The sequence below is a fragment of the Hyla sarda genome, unplaced genomic scaffold (assembly GCF_029499605.1).
Source record: "Hyla sarda isolate aHylSar1 unplaced genomic scaffold, aHylSar1.hap1 scaffold_311, whole genome shotgun sequence".
In the NCBI taxonomy this organism is placed as follows: domain Eukaryota; kingdom Metazoa; phylum Chordata; class Amphibia; order Anura; family Hylidae; genus Hyla; species Hyla sarda.
The window spans coordinates 108245-130381 of NW_026609836.1; the positions used below are offsets into that span (position 1 = coordinate 108245).

General features: G+C 51.5%; 1 protein-coding gene across 4 annotated transcripts in view; it reads right to left on the reverse strand.

Annotated features, from left to right (window-relative positions):
* Window positions 1–22137, reverse strand: part of LOC130328643 (zinc finger protein 513-like) — an 88832-nt gene that overhangs the window by 39473 nt on the left and 27222 nt on the right. For 2 of the 4 annotated variants that reach the window (XM_056553476.1, XM_056553477.1), the window contains exon 2: window positions 16424–16546. The exons of 1 other annotated variant lie outside the window; for it this stretch is intronic. In XM_056553476.1, the coding sequence (XP_056409451.1) occupies window positions 16424–16483 (60 nt within the window). In that variant the 5' untranslated portion in view covers window positions 16484–16546. The remainder of the gene's footprint in view (window positions 1–16423; window positions 16547–22137) is intronic. One more of the 4 variants, XM_056553475.1, reaches the window with a different exon arrangement.

Sequence of the window (22137 nt, forward strand, 5' to 3'; positions counted from 1 at the left end):
CACAGAGCAGCCTCATATTCCTCCTCTCTGCCTGATCCTGTGTTACACAGAGCAGCCTCATACTCTTCCTCTCTGCCTGATCCTGGGTTACACAGAGCCGCCTCATACTCTTCCTCTCTGCATGATCCTGGCTTACACAGAGCAGCCTCAAACTCTTCCTCTCTACCTGATCCTGGGTTACACAGAGCAGCCTCACACTCTTCCTCTATGCCTGATCCTGGGTTACACAGAGCAGCCTCATATTCCTCCTCTCTGCCTGATCCTGTGTTACACAGAGCAGCCTCACACTCTTCCTCTCTGCCTGATCCTGGGTTACACAGAGCAGCCTCATACTTTTCCTCTCTGCCCGATCCTGGGTTACACAGAGCAGCCTCATATTCTTCCTTTCTGCATGATCCTGGGTTACACAGAGCAGCCTCATACTTTTCCTCTCTGACCGATCCTGGGTTACACAGAGCAGCCTCACACTCTTCCTCTCTGCCTGTTCCTGGGTTACACAGAGCAGCCTCATACTCTTCCTCTCTGTCTGATCCTGGGTTACACAGAGCAGCCTCACACTCTTCCTCTCTGCACTATCCTGGGTTACACCGAGCAGCCTCATACTCTTCCTCTCTGCCTGATCCTGGGTTACACAGAGCAGCCTCATACTCTTCCTCTCTGTCTGATCTTGGGTTACACAGAGCAGCCTCATACTCTTCCTCTCTGCCTGATCCTGGGTTACACAGAGCAGCCTCATACTTTTCCTCTCTGCCCGATCCTGGGTTACACAGAGCAGCCTCATATTCTTCCTTTCTGCCTGATCCTGGGTTACACAGAGCAGCCTCATACTCTTCCTCTCTGCCTGATCCTGGGTTACGCAGAGCAGCCTCATACTCTTCCTCTCTGCCTGATCCTGGGTTACACAGAGCAGCCTCATACTTTTCCTCTCTGCCCGATCCTGGGTTACACAGAGCAGCCTCATACTCTTCCTCTCTGCCCGATCTTGGGTTACACAGAGCAGCCTCATACTCTTCCTCTCTGTCTGATCCTGGGTTACACAGAGCAGCCTCACACTCTTCCTCTCTGCCCGATCCTGGGTTACGATGAGCCGCCTCATATTCTTCCTTTCTGCACGATCCTAGGTTACACAGAGCAGCCTCATACTCTTCCTCTCTGCCCAATCCTGGGTTACACAGAGCAGCCTCATACTCTTCCTCTCTGCACGACCCTGGGTTACACAGAGCAGCCTCATACTCTTCCTCTCTGCCTGATCCTGGGTTACACAGAGCAGCCTCATACTTTTCCTCTCTGCCCGATCATGGGTTACACAGAGCAGCCTCATACTCTTCCTCTCTGCCCAATCCTGGGTTACACAGAGCAGCCTCATACTCTTCCTCTCTGCACGACCCTGGGTTACACAGAGCAGCCTCATACTCTTCCTCTCTGCCTGATCCTGGGTTACACAGAGCAGCCTCATACTCTTCCTCTCTGCCTGATCCTGGGTTACACAGAGCAGCCTCATACTCTTCCTCTCTGCCTGATCCTGGGTTACAAAGAGCAGCCTCACACTCTTCCTCTCTGCCTGATCCTGGGTTAAACAGAGCAGCCTCATATTCCTCCTCTCTGCCTCATCCTGTGTTACACAGAGCAGCCTCATACTCTTCCTCTCTGCCTGATCCTGGGTTACACAGAGCAGCCTCATACTCTTCCTCTCTGCCTGATCCTGGGTTACACAGAGCAGCCTCATACTTTTCCTCTCTGCCCGATCCTGGGTTACACAGAGCAGCCTCATACTCTTTCTCTCTGCCCGATCTTGGGTTACACAGAGCAGCCTCATACTCTTCCTCTCTGTCTGATCCTGGGTTACACAGAGCAGCCTCACACTCTTCCTCTCTGCCCGATCCTGGGTTAAGATGAGCCGCCTCATATTCTTCCTTTCTGCACGATCCTAGGTTACACAGAGCAGCCTCATACTCTTCCTCTCTGCCCAATCCTGGGTTACACAGAGCAGCCTCATACTCTTCCTCTCTGCACGACCCTGGGTTACACAGAGCAGCCTCATACTCTTCCTCTCTGCCTGATCCTGGGTTACACAGAGCAGCCTCATACTTTTCCTCTCTGCCCGATCATGGGTTACACAGAGCAGCCTCATACTCTTCCTCTCTGCCCAATCCTGGGTTACACAGAGCAGCCTCATACTCTTCCTCTCTGCACGACCCTGGGTTACACAGAGCAGCCTCATACTCTTCCTCTCTGCCTGATCCTGGGTTACACAGAGCAGCCTCATACTCTTCCTCTCTGCCTGATCCTGGGTTACACAGAGCAGCCTCATACTCTTCCTCTCTGCCTGATCCTGGGTTACAAAGAGCAGCCTCACACTCTTCCTCTCTGCCTGATCCTGGGTTAAACAGAGCAGCCTCATATTCCTCCTCTCTGCCTCATCCTGTGTTACACAGAGCAGCCTCATACTCTTCCTCTCTGCCTGATCCTGGGTTACACAGAGCAGCCTCATACTCTTCCTCTCTGCCTGATCCTGGGTTACACAGAGCAGCCTCACACTCTTCCTCTCTGCCTGATCCTGGGTTACACAGAGCAGCCTCATATTCCTCCTCTCTGCCTGATCCTGTGTTACACAGAGCAGCCTCATACTCTTCCTCTCTGCCTGATCCTGGGTTACACAGAGCCGCCTCATACTCTTCCTCTCTGCATGATCCTGGCTTACACAGAGCAGCCTCAAACTCTTCCTCTCTACCTGATCCTGGGTTACACAGAGCAGCCTCACACTCTTCCTCTATGCCTGATCCTGGGTTACACAGAGCAGCATCATATTCCTCCTCTCTGCCTGATCCTGTGTTACACAGAGCAGCCTCACACTCTTCCTCTCTGCCTGATCCTGGGTTACACAGAGCAGCCTCATACTTTTCCTCTCTGCCCGATCCTGGGTTACACAGAGCAGCCTCATATTCTTCCTTTCTGCATGATCCTGGGTTACACAGAGCAGCCTCATACTTTTCCTCTCTGACCGATCCTGGGTTACACAGAGCAGCCTCACACTCTTCCTCTCTGCCTGTTCCTGGGTTACACAGAGCAGCCTCATACTCTTCCTCTCTGTCTGATCCTGGGTTACACAGAGCAGCCTCACACTCTTCCTCTCTGCACTATCCTGGGTTACACCGAGCAGCCTCATACTCTTCCTCTCTGCCTGATCCTGGGTTACACAGAGCAGCCTCATACTCTTCCTCTCTGTCTGATCTTGGGTTACACAGAGCAGCCTCATACTCTTCCTCTCTGCCTGATCCTGGGTTACACAGAGCAGCCTCATACTTTTCCTCTCTGCCCGATCCTGGGTTACACAGAGCAGCCTCATATTCTTCCTTTCTGCCTGATCCTGGGTTACACAGAGCAGCCTCATACTCTTCCTCTCTGCCTGATCCTGGGTTACGCAGAGCAGCCTCATACTCTTCCTCTCTGCCTGACCCTGGGTTACACAGAGCAGCCTCATACTCTTCCTCTCTGCCTGATCCTGGGTTACACAGAGCAGCCTCATACTTTTCCTCTCTGCCCGATCCTGGGTTACACAGAGCAGCCTCATACTCTTACTCTCTGCCCGATCTTGGGTTACACAGAGCAGCCTCATACTCTTCCTTTCTGTCTGATCCTGGGTTACACAGAGCAGCCTCACACTCTTCCTCTCTGCCCGATCCTGGGTTACGATGAGCCGCCTCATATTCTTCCTTTCTGCACGATCCTAGGTTACACAGAGCAGCCTCATACTCTTCCTCTCTGCCCAATCCTGGGTTACACAGAGCAGCCTCATACTCTTCCTCTCTGCACGACCCTGGGTTACACAGAGCAGCCTCATACTCTTCCTCTCTGCCTGATCCTGGGTTACACAGAGCAGCCTCATACTCTTCCTCTCTGCCTGATCCTGGGTTACACAGAGCAGCCTCATACTCTTCCTCTCTGCCTGATCCTGGGTTACAAAGAGCAGCCTCACACTCTTCCTCTCTGCCTGATCCTGGGTTAAACAGAGCAGCCTCATATTCCTCCTCTCTGCCTCATCCTGTGTTACACAGAGCAGCCTCATACTCTTCCTCTCTGCCTGATCCTGGGTTACACAGAGCAGCCTCATACTCTTCCTCTCTGCCTGATCCTGGGTTACACAGAGCAGCCTCACACTCTTCCTCTCTGCCTGATCCTGGGTTACACAGAGCAGCCTCATATTCCTCCTCTCTGCCTGATCCTGTGTTACACAGAGCAGCCTCATACTCTTCCTCTCTGCCTGATCCTGGGTTACACAGAGCCGCCTCATACTCTTCCTCTCTGCATGATCCTGGCTTACACAGAGCAGCCTCAAACTCTTCCTCTCTACCTGATCCTGGGTTACACAGAGCAGCCTCACACTCTTCCTCTATGCCTGATCCTGGGTTACACAGAGCAGCCTCATATTCCTCCTCTCTGCCTGATCCTGTGTTACACAGAGCAGCCTCACACTCTTCCTCTCTGCCTGATCCTGGGTTACACAGAGCAGCCTCATACTTTTCCTCTCTGCCCGATCCTGGGTTACACAGAGCAGCCTCATATTCTTCCTTTCTGCATGATCCTGGGTTACACAGAGCAGCCTCATACTCTTCCTCTCTGCCTGATCCTGGGTTACGCAGAGCAGCCTCATACTCTTCCTCTCTGCCTGATCCTGGGTTACACAGAGCAGCCTCATACTCTTCCTCTCTGCCTGATCCTGTGTTACACAGAGCAGCCTCATATTCCTCCTCTCTGCCTGATCCTGTGTTACACAGAGCAGCCTCACACTCTTCCTCTCTGCCTGATCCTGGGTTACACAGAGTAGCCACATACTTTTCCTCTCTGCCCGATCCTGGGTTACACAGAGCAGCCTCATATTCTTCCTTTCTGCATGATCCTGGGTTACACAGAGCAGCCTCATACTCTTCCTCTCTGCCTGATCCTGGGTTACGCAGAGCAGCCTCATACTCTTCCTCTCTGCCTGAACCTGGGTTACACAGAGCAGCCTCATACTCTTCCTCTCTGCCTGATCCTGTGTTACACAGAGCAGCCTCATACTCTTCCTCTCTGCCTGATCCTGGGTTACACAGAGAAGCCTCATACTCTTCCTCTCTGCCCGATCCTGGGTTACACAGAGCAGCCTCATACTTTTCCTCTCTGCCCGATCCTGGGTTACACAGAGCAGCCTCATACTCTTCCTCTCTGCCCGATCTTGGGTTACACAGAGCAGCCTCATACTTTTCCTCTCTGACCGATCCTGGGTTACACAGAGCAGCCTCACACTCTTCCTCTCTGCCTGTTCCTGGGTTACACAGAGCAGCCTCATACTCTTCCTCTCTGTCTGATCCTGGGTTACACAGAGCAGCCTCACACTCTTCCTCTCTGCACTATCCTGGGTTACACAGAGCAGCCTCATACTTTTCCTCTCTGACCGATCCTGGGTTACACAGAGCAGCCTCATACTCTTCCTCTCTGCCTGATCCTGGGTTACACAGAGCAGCCTCATACTCTTCCTCTCTGTCTGATCTTGGGTTACACAGAGCAGCCTCATACTCTTCCTCTCTGCCTGATCCTGGGTTACGAAGAGCAGCCTCACACTCTTCCTCTCTGCCTGTTCCTGGGTTACACAGAGCAGCCTCATACTCTTCCTCTCTGTCTGATCCTGGGTTACACAGAGCAGCCTCACACTCTTCCTCTCTGCACTATCCTGGGTTACACCGAGCAGCCTCATACTCTTCCTCTCTGCCTGATCCTGGGTTACACAGAGCAGCCTCATACTCTTCCTCTCTGCCCGATCTTGGGTTACACAGAGCAGCCTCATACTCTTCCTCTCTGCCTGATCCTGGGTTACGAAGAGCAGCCTCACACTCTTCCTCTCTGCCTGATCCTGGGTTACACAGAGCAGCCTCACACTCTTCCTCTCTGCCCGATCCTGGATTACAAAGAGCAGCCTCATATTCTTCCTTTCTGCATGATCCTAGGTTACACAGAGCAGCCTCATACTCTTCCTCTCTGCACGACCCTGGGTTACACAGAGCAGCCTCATACTCTTCCTCTTTGCCTGATCCTGGGTTACACAGAGCAGCCTCATACTTTTCCTCTCTGCCCGATCATGGGTTACACAGAGCAGCCTCATACTCTTCCTCTCTGCCTGATCCTGGGTTACACAGAGCAGCCTCATACTCTTCCTCTCTGCCTGATCCTGGGTTACAAAGAGCAGCCTCATATTCCTCCTCTCTGCCTGATCCTGTGTTACACAGAGCAGCCTCATACTTTTCCTCTCTGCCCGATCATGGGTTACACAGAGCAGCCTCATACTCTTCCTCTCTGCCTGATCCTGGGTTACACAGAGCAGCCTCATACTCTTCCTCTCTGCCTGATCCTGGGTTACACAGAGCAGCCTCATACTCTTCCTCTCTGCCTGATCCTGGGTTACACAGAGCAGCCTCATACTCTTCCTCTCTGCCTGATCCTGGGTTACAAAGAGCAGCCTCACACTATTCCTCTCTGCCTGATCCTGGCTTACACAGAGCAGCCTCATATTCCTCCTCTCTGCCTGATCCTGTGTTACACAGAGCAGCCTCATACTTTTCCTCTCTGCCCGATCATGGGTTACACAGAGCAGCCTCATACTCTTCCTCTCTGCCTGATCCTGGGTTACACAGAGCAGCCTCATACTCTTCCTCTCTGCCTGATCCTGGGTTACACAGAGCAGCCTCACACTCTTCCTCTCTGCCTGATCCTGGGTTACACAGAGCAGCCTCATATTCCTCCTCTCTGCCTGATCCTGTGTTACACAGAGCAGCCTCATACTCTTCATCTCTGCCTGATCCTGGGTTACACAGAGCAGCCTCAATCTCTTCCTCTCTGCCTGATCCTGGGTTACATAGAGCAGCCTCACACTCTTCCTCTCTGCCTGATCCTGGGTTACACAGAGCAGCCTCATACTCTTCCTCTCTGCCTGATCCTGAGTTACGCAGAGCAGCCTCATACTCTTCCTCTCTGCACGACCCTGGGTTACACAGAGCAGCCTCATACTCTTCCTCTCTGCCTGATCCTGGGTTACACAGAGCAGCCTCATACTTTTCCTCTCTGCCCGATCCTGGGTTACACAGAGCAGCCTCATACTCTTCCTCTCTGCCCGATCTTGGGTTACACAAAGCAGCCTCATACTTTTCCTCTCTGCCCGATCATGGGTTACACAGAGCAGCCTCATACTCTTCCTCTCTGCCTGATCCTGGGTTACACAGAGCAGCCTCATACTCTTCCTCTCTGCCTGATCCTGGGTTACACAGAGCAGCCTCATACTCTTCCTCTCTGCCTGATCCTGGGTTACACAGAGCAGCCTCATACTCTTCCTCTCTGCCTGATCCTGGGTTACAAAGAGCAGCCTCACACTCTTCCTCTCTGCCTGATCCTGGGTTACACAGAGCAGCCTCATATTCCTCCTCTCTGCCTGATCATGTGTTACACAGAGCAGCCTCATACTTTTCCTCTCTGCCCGATCATGGGTTACACAGAGCAGCCTCATACTCTTCCTCTCTGTCTGATCCTGGGTTACACAGAGCAGCCTCATACTCTTCCTCTCTGCCTGATCCTGGGTTACACAGAGCAGCCTCACACTCTTCCTCTCTGCCTGATCCTGGGTTACACAGAGCAGCCTCATATTCCTCCTCTCTGCCTGATCCTGTGTTACACAGAGCAGCCTCATACTCTTCATCTCTGCCTGATCCTGGGTTACACAGAGCAGCCTCAATCTCTTCCTCTCTGCCTGATCCTGGGTTACATAGAGCAGCCTCACACTCTTCCTCTCTGCCTGATCCTGGGTTACACAGAGCAGCCTCATACTCTTCCTCTCTGCCTGATCCTGAGTTACGCAGAGCAGCCTCATACTCTTCCTCTCTGCACGACCCTGGGTTACACCGAGCAGCCTCATACTCTTCCTCTCTGCTTGATCCTGGGTTACACAGAGCAGCCTCATACTTTTCCTCTCTGCCCGATCCTGGGTTACACAGAGCAGCCTCATACTCTTCCTCTCTGCCCGATCTTGGGTTACACAAAGCAGCCTCATACTTTTCCTCTCTGCCCGATCCTGGGTTACACAGAGCAGCCTCATACTCTTCCTCTTTGCCTGATCCTGGGTTACACAGAGCAGCCTCATACTTTTCCTCTCTGCCCGATCATGGGTTACACAGAGCAGCCTCATACTCCTCCTCTCTGCCTGATCCTGGGTTACACAGAGCAGCCTCATACTCTTCCTCTCTGCCTGATCCTGGGTTACAAAGAGCAGCCTCACACTCTTCCTCTCTGCCTGATCCTGGGTTACACAGAGCAGCCTCATATTCCTCCTCTCTGCCTGATCCTGTGTTACACAGAGCAGCCTCATACTTTTCCTCTCTGCCCGATCATGGGTTACACAGAGCAGCCTCATACTCTTCCTCTCTGCCTGATCCTGGGTTACACAGAGCAGCCTCATACTTTTCCTCTCTGCCTGATCCTGGGTTACACAGAGCAGCCTCATATTCCTCCTCTCTGCCTGATCCTGTGTTACACAGAGCAGCCTCATACTTTTCCTCTCTGCCTGATCCTGGGTTACACAGAGCAGCCTCATACTCTTCCTCTCTGCCTGATCCTGGGTTACACAGAGCAGCCTCACACTCTTCCTCTCTGCCTGATCCTGGGTTACACAGAGCAGCCTCATACTCCTCCTCTCTGCCTGAACCTGTGTTACACAGAGCAGCCTCATACTCTTCATCTCTGCCTGATCCTGGGTTACACAGAGCAGCCTCAATCTCTTCCTCTCTGCCTGATCCTGGGTTACATAGAGCAGCCTCACACGCTTCCTCTCTGCCTGATCCTGGGTTACACAGAGCAGCCTCATATTCCTCCTCTCTGCCTGATCCTGTGTTACACAGAGCAGCCTCATACTCTTCCTCTCTGCCTGATCCTGAATTACGCAGAGCAGCCTCATACTCTTCCTCTCTGCACGACCCTGGGTTACACAGAGCAGCCTCATACTCTTCCTCTCTGCCTGATCCTGGGTTACACAGAGCAGCCTCATACTTTTCCTCTCTGCCCGATCCTGGGTTACACAGAGCAGCCTCATACTCTTCCTCTCTGCCCGATCTTGGGTTACACAAAGCAGCCTCATACTTTTCCTCTCTGCCCGATCCTGGGTTACACAGAGCAGCCTCACACTCTTCCTCTCTGCCTGTTCCTGGGTTACACAGAGCAGCCTCATACTCTTCCTCTCTGTCTGATCCTGGGTTACACAGAGCAGCCTCACACTCTTCCTCTCTGCACTATCCTGGGTTACACCGAGCAGCCTCATACTCTTACTCTCTGCCCGATCTTGGGTTACACAGAGCAGCCTCATGCTCTTCCTCTCTGCCTGATCCTGGGTTACGAAGAGCAGCCTCACACTCTTCCTCTCTGCCTGATCCTGGGTTACACAGAGCAGCCTCACACTCTTCCTCTCTGCCTGATCCTGGGTTACACAGAGCAGCCTCATACTCTTCCTCTCTGCCTGATCCTGGGTTACACAGAGCAGCCTCATACTCTTCCTCTCTGCCCAATCCTGGGTTACACAGAGCAGCCTCATACTCTTCCTCTCTGCACGACCCTGGGTTACACAGAGCAGCCTCATACTCCTCCTCTCTGCCTGATCCTGGGTTACACAGAGCAGCCTCATACTTTTCCTCTCTGCCCGATCCTGGGTTACACAGAGCAGCCTCATACTCTTCCTCTCTGCCTGATCCTGGGTTACAAAGAGCAGCCTCATATTCCTCCTCTCTGCCTGATCCTGTGTTACACAGAGCAGCCTCATACTCTTCCTCTCTGCCTGATCCTGGGTTACACAGAGCAGCCTCATACTATTCCTCTCTGCCTGATCCTGGGTTACACAGAGCAGCCTCACACACTTCCTCTCTGCCTGATCCTGGGTTACACAGAGCAGCCTCATACTATTCCTCTCTGCCTGATCCTGGGTTACACAGAGCAGCCTCATACTCTTCCTCTCTGCCTGATCCTGGGTTACACAGAGCAGCCTCACACTCTTCCTCTCTGCACTATCCTGGGTTACACAGAGCAGCCTCCTACTCTTCCTCTCTGCCTGATCCTGGGTTACACAGAGCAGCCTCATACTCTTCCTCTCTGCACTATCCTGGGTTACACAGAGCAGCCTCATACTCTTCCTCTCTGCCTGATCCTGGGTTACACAGAGCAGCCTCACACTCTTCCTCTCTGCCTGATCCTGGGTTACACAGAGCAGCCTCATACTTTTCCTCTCTGCCCAATCCGGGGTTTCCACAGAGCAGTGTCACATCATTCCTCTCTACCTGACCTCAGGCTTTCCAGGGAGCAGACTTACATCCTTCCTATCTGCCTGATCGCGGGCCTCACCTTCCGGCCTTGACCTGGGGCAGTCACAGGTATTTCTAAATGACTTTTTTAGGCAGTAGTGTTTCCAAAGGTAAAATTGTTTTGCCTATGTATGACCTGTAAAGGTCTTTTCACAGCATCTCAAAGGGAAAAATGTCAGGACTGATGCTCCACAAGCTTCCATTGGTCTCTTTAAATGGCACTTTCAGAAGCAAAAATGTTTTGTGTGTTGTACATTTTGGCAGAACATTAACCTTTCTAATTTACTTCATACGAAAATGTTATCTAATTTTTAACGAAATAATGGCTTATAAAAAGAGACCACTACGGGTCCCCATACATCCAGAACATAATCCTGTCCGGTTGCAGCACCATCTTTGCCCAAGCTGACGCACAGGTAGGGACAAAGTCCTGGAAGTTAAGGCGGGACTAGCTCTCCTCTATGATCACTCCTGTTCTATCAGACTGCAGCATGAAAACAGATAGGAGAAAGTTACAGAGCAGCGGAGTGATCGGATGAGGAGACCAGAGAGGAAGGGGTTACAGGGCATCCTGCAGTGATTAGATACAGAGACCCAGAGAGGAAGGGGTTACAGAGAAGCCTACAGTGATCGGATAAGGAGACCAGAGAGTAAGGGGTTCAGAGCAGTCTGCAGTGATTGGATGAAGAGACCCAGAGAGGAAGGGGTTACAGAGCAGCCTGCAGTGATTGGATGAGAAGACCAGAGAGGAAGGGGTTACAGAGCAGCCTGCAGTGATTGGATGAGGAGACCCAGAGAGGAAGGGGTTCAGAGCAGTCTGCAGTGATTGGATGAAGAGACCCAGAGAGGAAGGGGTTACAGAGCATCCTGAAGTGATTGGATGAGACGCAGAGAGGAAGGGGTTACAGAGCAGCCTGCAGTGATTGGATGAGGAGACCAGAGAAGAAGAGGTTACAGAGCAGCCTGCAGTGACTGGATGAAGAGACTCAGTGAGGAAGGGGTTACAGAGCAGCCTGCAGTGACTGGATGAGACGCAGAGAGGAAGAGGTTACAGAGCAGCCTGCAGTGATTTGATGAGGAGATGAGAAAGGAAGGGGTTACAGAGCAGCCTGCAGTGATTGGATGAAGAGACCCAGCACAGCAGACTCAGGGAGGAAGTGAATGCATTGTGAGGGAGGGCGGGCTTAGTCCTTGCCTCAGACATGCCTCTTCCTGAGCTCAGTGCTTGCCTCAGACATGCCCCTTCCTGAGCTCAGTGCTTGCCTCAGACATGCCTCCTCCTGAGCTCAGTGCTTGCCTCAGACATGCCCCTTCCTGAGCTCAGTGCTTGCCTCAGACATGCCCCTTCCTGAGCTCAGTGCTTGCCTCAGACATGCCTCCTCCTGAGCTCAGTGCTTGCCTCAGACACATCCCTTCCTGAGCTCAGTGCTTGCCTCAGACACGCCTCTTCCTGAGCTCAGTGCTTGCCTCAGACACATCCCTTCCTGAGCTCAGTGCTTGCCTCAGACACACCCCTTCCTGAGCTCAGTGCTTGCCTCAGACACATCCCTTCCTGAGCTCAGTGCTTGCCTCAAGACACATCCCTTCCTGAGCTCAGTGCTTGCCTCAGACACACACCTTCCTGAGCTCAGTGCTTGCCTTAGACACGCCTCTTCCTGAGCTCAGTGCTTGCCTCAGACACGCCTCTTCCTGAGCTCAGTGCTTGCCACAGACACGCCTCCTCCTGAGCTCAGTGCTTGCCTCAGACACATCCCTTCCTGAGCTCAGTGCTTGCCTCAGACACACCCCTTCCTGAGCTCAGTGCTTGCCTCAGACACATCCCTTCCTGAGCTCAGTGCTTGCCTCAAGACACATCCCTTCCTGAGCTCAGTGCTTGCCTCAGACACACACCTTCCTGAGCTCAGTGCTTGCCTTAGACACGCCTCTTCCTGAGCTCAGTGCTTGCCACAGACACGCCTCCTCCTGAGCTCAGTGCCTGCCTCAGACACGCCTCCTCCTGAGCTCAGTGCCTGCCTCAGACACGCCTCCTCCTGAGCTCAGTGCTTGCCTCAGACACGCCTCTTCCTGAGCTCAGTGCTTGCCACAGACACGCCTCCTCCTGAGCTCAGTGCTTGCCTCAGACATGCCTCCTCCTGAGCTCAGTGCTTGCCTCAGACATGCCCCTTCCTGAGCTCAGTGCTTGCCTCAGACATGCCTCCTCCTGAGCTCAGTGCTTGCCTCAGACATGCCCCTTCCTGAGCTCAGTGCTTGCCTCAGACATGCCCCTTCCTGAGCTCAGTGCTTGCCTCAGACATGCCTCCTCCTGAGCTCAGTGCTTGCCTCAGACATGCCCCTTCCTGAGCTCAGTGCTTGCCTCAGACATGCCCCTTCCTGAGCTCAGTGCTTGCCTCAGACATGCCTCCTCCTGAGCTCAGTGCTTGCCTCAGACACATCCCTTCCTGAGCTCAGTGCTTGCCTCACACGCCTCTTCCTGAGCTCAGTGCTTGCCTCAGACACATCCCTTCCTGAGCTCAGTGCTTGCCTCAGACACACCCCTTCCTGAGCTCAGTGCTTGCCTCAGACACATCCCTTCCTGAGCTCAGTGCTTGCCTCAAGACACATCCCTTCCTGAGCTCAGTGCTTGCCTCAGACACACACCTTCCTGAGCTCAGTGCTTGCCTCAGACACGCCTCTTCCTGAGCTCAGTGCTTGCCTCAGACACGCCTCTTCCTGAGCTCAGTGCTTGCCACAGACACGCCTCCTCCTGAGCTCAGTGCTTGCCTCAGACACATCCCTTCCTGAGCTCAGTGCTTGCCTCAGACACACCCCTTCCTGAGCTCAGTGCTTGCCTCAGACACATCCCTTCCTGAGCTCAGTGCTTGCCTCAAGACACATCCCTTCCTGAGCTCAGTGCTTGCCTCAGACACACACCTTCCTGAGCTCAGTGCTTGCCTTAGACACGCCTCTTCCTGAGCTCAGTGCTTGCCACAGACACGCCTCCTCCTGAGCTCAGTGCCTGCCTCAGACACGCCTCCTCCTGAGCTCAGTGCCTGCCTCAGACACGCCTCCTCCTGAGCTCAGTGCTTGCATCAGACATGCCCCTTTCTGAGCTCAGTGCTTGCCTCAGACACGCCCCTTTCTGAGCTCAGTGCTTGCCTCAGACACGCCTCTTCCTGAGTTCAGTGCTTGCCTCAGACACATCCCTTCCTGAGCTCAGTGCTTGCCTCAAGACACACCCCTTCCTGAGCTCAGTGCTTGCCTCAGACACACCCCTTCCTGAGCTCAGTGTTTGCCTCAGACACGTCTCTTCCTGAGCTCAGTGCTTGCCTCAGACACGCCTCCTCCTGAGCTCAGTGCTTGCCTCAGACACGCCTCTTCCTGAGCTCAGTGCTTGCCTCAGACACGCCTCTTCCTGAGCTCAGTGCCTGCCTCAGACACGCCTCCTCCTGAGCTCAGTGCCTGCCTCAGACACGCCTCCTCCTGAGCTCAGTGCTTGCATCAGACATGCCCCTTCCTGAGCTCAGTGCTTGCCTCAGACATGCCCCTTCCTGAGCTCAGTGCTTGCCTCAGACACGCCCCTTTCTGAGCTCAGTGCTTGCCTCAGACACACCTCTTCCTGAGCTCAGTGCTTGCCTCAGACATGCCCCTTCCTGAGCTCAGTGCTTGCCACAGACACGCCTCTTCCTGAGCTCAGTGCTTGCCACAGACACGCCTCCTCCTGAGCTCAGTGCCTGCCTCAGACACGCCTCCTCCTGAGCTCAGTGCTTGCATCAGACATGCCCCTTTCTGAGCTCAGTGCTTGCCTCAGACACGCCCCTTTCTGAGCTCAGTGCTTGCCTCAGACACGCCTCTTCCTGAGTTCAGTGCTTGCCTCAGACACATCCCTTCCTGAGCTCAGTGCTTGCCTCAAGACACACCCCTTCCTGAGCTCAGTGCTTGCCTCAGACACACCCCTTCCTGAGCTCAGTGTTTGCCTCAGACACGCCTCTTCCTGAGCTCAGTGCTTGCCTCAGACACGCCTCCTCCTGAGCTCAGTGCTTGCCTCAGACACGCCTCTTCCTGAGCTCAGTGCTTGCCTCAGACACGCCTCTTCCTGAGCTCAGTGCCTGCCTCAGACACGCCTCCTCCTGAGCTCAGTGCCTGCCTCAGACACGCCTCCTCCTGAGCTCAGTGCTTGCATCAGACATGCCCCTTCCTGAGCTCAGTGCTTGCCTCAGACACGCCCCTTTCTGAGCTCAGTGCTTGCCTCAGACACACCTCTTCCTGAGCTCAGTGCTTGCCTCAGACATGCCCCTTCCTGAGCTCAGTGCTTGCCTCAGACACGCCTCTTCCTGAGCTCAGTGCTTGCCACAGACACGCCTCCTCCTGAGCTCAGTGCTTGCCTCAGACATGCCTCCTCCTGAGCTCAGTGCTTGCCTCAGACATGCCCCTTCCTGAGCTCAGTGCTTGCCTCAGACATGCCTCCTCCTGAGCTCAGTGCTTGCCTCAGACATGCCCCTTCCTGAGCTCAGTGCTTGCCTCAGACATGCCCCTTCCTGAGCTCAGTGCTTGCCTCAGACATGCCTCCTCCTGAGCTCAGTGCTTGCCTCAGACACATCCCTTCCTGAGCTCAGTGCTTGCCTCAGACACGCCTCTTCCTGAGCTCAGTGCTTGCCTCAGACACATCCCTTCCTGAGCTGTGCTTGCCTCAGACACACCCCTTCCTGAGCTCAGTGCTTGCCTCAGACACATCCCTTCCTGAGCTCAGTGCTTGCCTCAAGACACATCCCTTCCTGAGCTCAGTGCTTGCCTCAGACACACCCCTTCCTGAGCTCAGTGCTTGCCTCAGACACGCCTCTTCCTGAGCTCAGTGCTTGCCTCAGACATGCCTCTTCCTGAGCTCAGTGCCTGCCTCAGACACGCCTCCTCCTGAGCTCAGTGCTTGCATCAGACATCCCCCTTCCTGAGCTCAGTGCTTGCCTCAGGCACGCCCCTTTCTGAGCTCAGTGCTTGCCTCAGACACACCTCTTCCTGAGCTCAGTGCTTGCCTCAGACACGCCCCTTCCTGAGCTCAGTGCTTGCCTCAGACATGCCCCTTCCTGAGCTCAGTGCTTGCCTCAGACACGCCCCTTCCTGAGCTCAGTGCTTGCCTCAGACACACCTCTTCCTGAGCTCAGTGCTTGCCACAGACACGCCTTCTCCTGAGCTCAGTGCTTACCTCAGACATGCCTCCTCCTGAGCTCAGTGCTTGCCTCAGACACTCCTCCTCCTGAGCTCAGTGCTTACCTCAGACATGCCTCCTCCTGAGCTCAGTAGTTGCCTCAGACATGCCCCTTCCTGAGCTCAGTGCTTGCCTCAGACACGCCCCTTCCTGAGCTCAGTGCTTGCCTCAGACACACCTCTTCCTGAGCTCAGTGCTTGCCTCAGACACGCTTCTTCCTGAGCTCAGTGCTTGCCTCAGACACGCCTCTTCCTGAACTCAGTGCTTGCCTTGGACACACCCCTTCCTGAGCAGTGGATGTCAGAATGAGTGAGCAGCAAAACAGAGGGATTTTTTGCAGCCAAATACAGAAGACACATAAAAAAGACATGTAAAGCATCTGAATGACCAAGTGAGTAATACATATATAGGATTTTTTTGTAATACGACAGGTACACATTAAGAGGTGACCTGCATGTTTCTCTTCATCATTGTCCTTCACCAAAGCTTTAGGCCCTACACTGACAGGCAGACATTCTCCTCAGGATGTTCAGCAGAATTTGTGGATCCATCAATGATGACAAGTTTATCCGGGTCCTGCCCCTGACCATCACACTCCCTCCGCCATGTGTGACTGTTGTATGAGGTTCTTATCGTGGATGTGTTTTACAGCAGGTGGAACAGGACCTATGGCTTCCAGAAGGTTCTACTAGGATTACGAAATGTTATGTGACCATTTATGTTCTTTATGGTCAGAAGTATCGTTATACATTGCAGCTCTCCCACAGATTGTCAGCTCTTATAGACAACATGGTCATCTCATGCCCATGGTCACTGTTGTGTGAGTTGTGTAAAGCGCTCCCTGTAAACCCTGAGTTCTGGAGCAGACGTCACTCACACTCACCTTCAGAGTCCTTGGAGAAGGAAAGAAGCCGCTCGCTGCTGTCCGAGAGCTCCAGCTCATCAACAAGTAAGAGATTGGACTCCAGGACCAGACTGCCGGCCTCCACAGGCTCCTCACTGCCCCCTGACACAGAGAGATCCCATTACCGCACATGGTATGTACAGAAGGGCCCCACCAGGAACAGACACGAGGAGTCAGCAGGATATTTGGGGCACACCGGAGCAGAACATGAGGTGCAGACAGATTAAAGTACATAACAGCAGGATATGGGGTGCAGCAGAAAGACATGAGCTGAACATGAGGAGATATACAGGGATACACAGGAACATATGGAAGATATGGGGTGCATATATATGGTGGGACAAATGAACAATAATGGGGTGCCGATATGCTGGGATACAACGGAGCAGGACATTGGGTATAAAAAAATAAGAGGCAGAACATGGGGTGCAGATATATTGGGAAAAACAAAAGGACAGCGGGATAAGTGGTACTGATAATAGGACAGAGGAGCAGGGTACGGGGTGTAGATAATGTGGGGTACACGAGTAGGACATGGGGTGTAGATAATGTGGGGTACACGAGTAGGACATGGGGTGTAGATAATGTGGGGTACACCAGTAGGACATGGGTTGTAGATAATGTGGGGTACACGAGTAGGACACGGGGTGTAGATAATGTGGGGTACACGAGTAGGACACGGGGTGTAGATAATGTGGGGTACACGAGTAGGACATGGGGTGTAGATAATGTGGGGTACACGATTAGGACATGGGGTGTAGATAATGTGTGGTACACGAGTAGGACATGGGGTGTAGATATTGTGGGGTACACGAGTAGGACATGGGGTGTAGATAATGTGGGGTACACGAGTAGGACATGGGGTGTAGATAATGTGGGGTACACGAGTAGGACATGGGGTGTAGATAATGTGGGGTACACGAGTAGGACATGGGGTGTAGATAATGTGGGGTACACGAGTAGGACATGGGTTGTAGATACTGTGGGGTACACGAGTAGGACATGGGTTGTAGATACTGTGGGGTACACGAGTAGGACATGGGGTGTAGATAATGTGGGGTACACGAGTAGGACATGGGGTGTAGATAATGTGGGGTACACAAGTAGGACATGGGGTGTAGATAATGTGGGGTACACCAGTAGGACATGGGATGTAGATAATGTGGGGTACACCAGTAGGACATGGGATGTAGATAATGTGGGGTACACCAGTAGGACATGGGGTGTAGATAATGTGGGGTACACCAGTAGGACATGGGGTGTAGATAATGTGGGGTACACGATTAGGACATGGGGTGTAGATAATGTGGGGTACACGATTAGGACATGGGGTGTAGATAATGTGGGGTACACGAGTAGGACATGGGGTGTAGATAATGTGGGGTACACGAGTAGGACATGGGGTGTAGATAATGTGGGGTACACGAGTAGGACATGGGGTGTAGATAATGTGGGGTACACGAGTAGGACATGGGGTGTAGATAATGTGGGGTACACGAGTAGGACATGGGGTGTAGATAATGTGGGGTACACGAGTAGGACATGGGGTGTAGATAATGTGGGGTACACGAGTAGGACATGGGGTGTAGATAATGTGGGGTACACGAGTAGGACATGGGGTGTAGATAATGTGGGGTACACGAGTAGGACATGGGTTGTAGATAATGTGGGGTACACGAGTAGGACATGGGTTGTAGATAATGTGGGGTACACGATTAGGACATGGGGTGTAGATAATGTGGGGTACACGAGTAGGACATGGGGTGTAGATAATGTGGGGTACACGAGTAGGACATGGGTTGTAGATACTGTGGGGTACACGAGTAGGACATGGGGTGTAGATAATGTGGGGTACACAAGTAGGACATGGGGTGTAGATAATGTGGGGTACACAAGTAGGACATGGGGTGTAGATAATGTGGGGTACACGAGTAGGACATGGGATGTAGATAATGTGGGGTACACGAGTAGGACATGGGGTGTAGATAATGTGGGGTACACGAGTAGGACATGGGGTGTAGATAATGTGGGGTACACGAGTAGGACATGGGGTGTAGATAATGTGGGGTACACGATTAGGACATGGGGTGTAGATAATGTGGGGTACACGAGTAGGACATGGGGTGTAGATAATGTGGGGTACACGAGTAGGACATGGGGTGTAGATAATGTGGGGTACACGAGTAGGACATGGGGTGTAGATAATGTGGGGTACACGAGTAGGACATGGGGTGTAGATAATGTGGGGTACACGAGTAGGACATGGGGTGTAGATAATGTGGGGTACACGAGTAGGACATGGGGTGTAGATAATGTGGGGTACACGAGTAGGACATGGGGTGTAGATAATGTGGGGTACACGATTAGGACATGGGGTGTAGATAATGTGGGGTACACGAGTAGGACATGGGGTGTAGATATTGTGGGGTACACGAGTAGGACATGGGGTGTAGATAATGTGGGGTACACGAGTAGGACATGGGGTGTAGATAATGTGGGGTACACGAGTAGGACATGGGGTGTAGATAATGTGGGGTACACGAGTAGGACATGGGGTGTAGATAATGTGGGGTACACGAGTAGGACATGGGGTGTAGATAATGTGGGGTACACGAGTAGGACATGGGGTGTAGATAATGTGGGGTACACGAGTAGGACATGGGGTGTAGATAATGTGGGGTACACGAGTAGGACATGGGGTGTAGATATTGTGGGGTACACGAGTAGGACATGGGGTGTAGATAATGTGGGGTACACGAGTAGGACATGGGGTGTAGATAATGTGGGGTACACGAGTAGGACATGGGGTGTAGATAATGTGGGGTACACGAGTAGGACATGGGGTGTAGATAATGTGGGGTACACGAGTAGGACATGGGGTGTAGATAATGTGGGGTACACGAGTAGGACATGGGGTGTAGATAATGTGGGGTACACGAGTAGGACATGGGGTGTAGATAATGTGGGGTACACGAGTAGGACATGGGGTGTAGATAATGTGGGGTACACGAGTAGGACATGGGGTATACAAATGTTGGGATAGTAGCAGCAGGAGATGAGGCAAAGATATATTGGAGGACACAGATATTGGGGTACACAAGAAGGTACTAGGGGCAGGACATGGGGAGTAGATATGCTGGGGTACACAATACTGGGAGATAAAAAGATATATTGGTGTATACCAGAGCAGTACACAGGAGGACATGACATGAATATATCTGAATATATTGGGGTAAACAAACATAACACTGGGTATATACAGTGGGGATGAAAAGTTTGGGCCCCCCAGGTAACAATTAGTATTAATGTCATAAAGAAGCCGAGGAAAGATGGAAAAATCTCCAAAAGGATCAAATTACAGATTAGACATTCTTATAATATGTCACCAAAAGTTACATTTTATTTCCATCATTTACACTTTCATAATAACAGAAAACAAAAAAATGGCGTCTGCAAAAGTTTGTGCCCCCTGCAGAATTTATAGCATCCACTGCCCCCTTTATACAGCTGAGACCGGTCAGTGTCATGGATTGTTCTCAATCATCATCTGGGAAGACCGGGCGGGGGGGAAAAAAAACTACTTGTCCCTCAAGAAAATCCACTTGTCCTGGTAGATAAAATAATTTCAACCAAAATAGTCTGATCCCCCCCACTAGACCCCCAGGGATGGATATACGATCCTTTAGACACTGGAGATCTGATGGTTTAATAGCGGCCGCGGTGATCGCAGTATGTCAGGGTATTAGTGGGGGAGAGCTGTAGATCCTTGTACACCCGAGGCAACCCCCCCCCCCATCTGACCCCAATAACGCCAATCTCTCCATATACAGGGATGAGGGTAATCTTGTGTGACATGATCTGTAGTTTTTATAAGAACTTTTATTAGGGCTTATTCACATATATATTCACTTCTTAAAATATTTTAATCACTATTTTTCAGTCTTCATAGGGACTTATACACGGAGTCTTTTGATTGGAAACCACTGATCGCCGCCGCTGTGTTACTGGGGGGGGGGGGGGGGGGTTCCGCTTCTCCAGTTTATATGCTGCATTTTATTTACTCTAATTATGTGTCAGAAAATGCTGGAAGTTGCATTTAGTTAGTAGATAACTACAACACCCAGCATGCCCTGATGCAGCCTATGGTTGTGTGGGTGTTGCAGCATGTTGCACTGTATAGTAGGACAGTTAAGGTTATTGTGTAACATGCTGGGAGTTGTAGTTTTGGTTTGTGTCAGCTGTAGAGCCATAGGATGTGTCAAGGAATACAGGGAATTACAGTTAGTAACTACAACACCCAGCATGCCCTGATGCAGCCTATGGCTCTGCAGCTGACCCGAACCAAAACTACAACTCCCAGCATGTTACACTTTATAGTTTTATAGTTACGGTGTAACATGCTGGGAGTTGTAGTTTTGGTTCAGGCGTGTTTGCATGCATACATACACACATCATACATACACATATACATACACCGGTCACTGCCCCCTATATCATACATTACATACACACATCATACATACATATACATACACCGGTCACTGCCCCCTATATCATACATTACATACACACATCATACATACATATACATACACCGGTCACTGACCCCTATATCATACATTACATACACACATCATACATACACATATACATACACATATACCGGTCACTGACCCCTATATCATACATTACATACACACATCATACATACACATATACATACACCGGTCACTGACCCCTATATTATACATTACATACACACATCATACATACACATATACATACACCGGTCACTGACCCCTATATCATACATTACATACACACATCATACATACATACACATATACATACACCGGTCACTGCCCCCTATATCATACATTACATACACACATCATACATACATATACATACACCGGTCACTGACCCCTATATCATACATTACATACACACATCATACATACACACATCATACATACACATTTACCGGTCACTGCCCCCTATATCATACATTACATACACACATCATACATACACATATACCAGTCACTGCCCCCTATATCATACATTACATACACACATCATACATACATATACATACACCGGCCACTGCCCCCTATATCATACATTACATACACACATCATACATACATATACATACACCGGTCACTGCCCCCTATATCATACATTACATACATACAGACACATCAAACATACACATATACATACACCGGTCACTGCCCCCTATATCATACATTACATACACACATCATACATACATACATACACATTTACATACACCGGGCCACTGCCCCTATATCATACATTACATACACACATTATGCATACACATATCATACACACACATATACATACACCGGGCCAGTGCCCCTATATCATACATTACATGCATCATACATACAGACACATCATCATACATATACATACACCGGGCCACTGCCCCTATATCATACATTACATGCATCATACATACACATATACATACACCGGGCCACTGCCCCCTATATCATACATTACATACACACATCATACATACATAAACACACATATACATACACCGGCCACTGCCCCTATATCATACATTACATACACACATCATACATACATACACATATACATACACCGGCCACTGCCCCCTATATCATACATTACATACATACATACACCGGTCACTG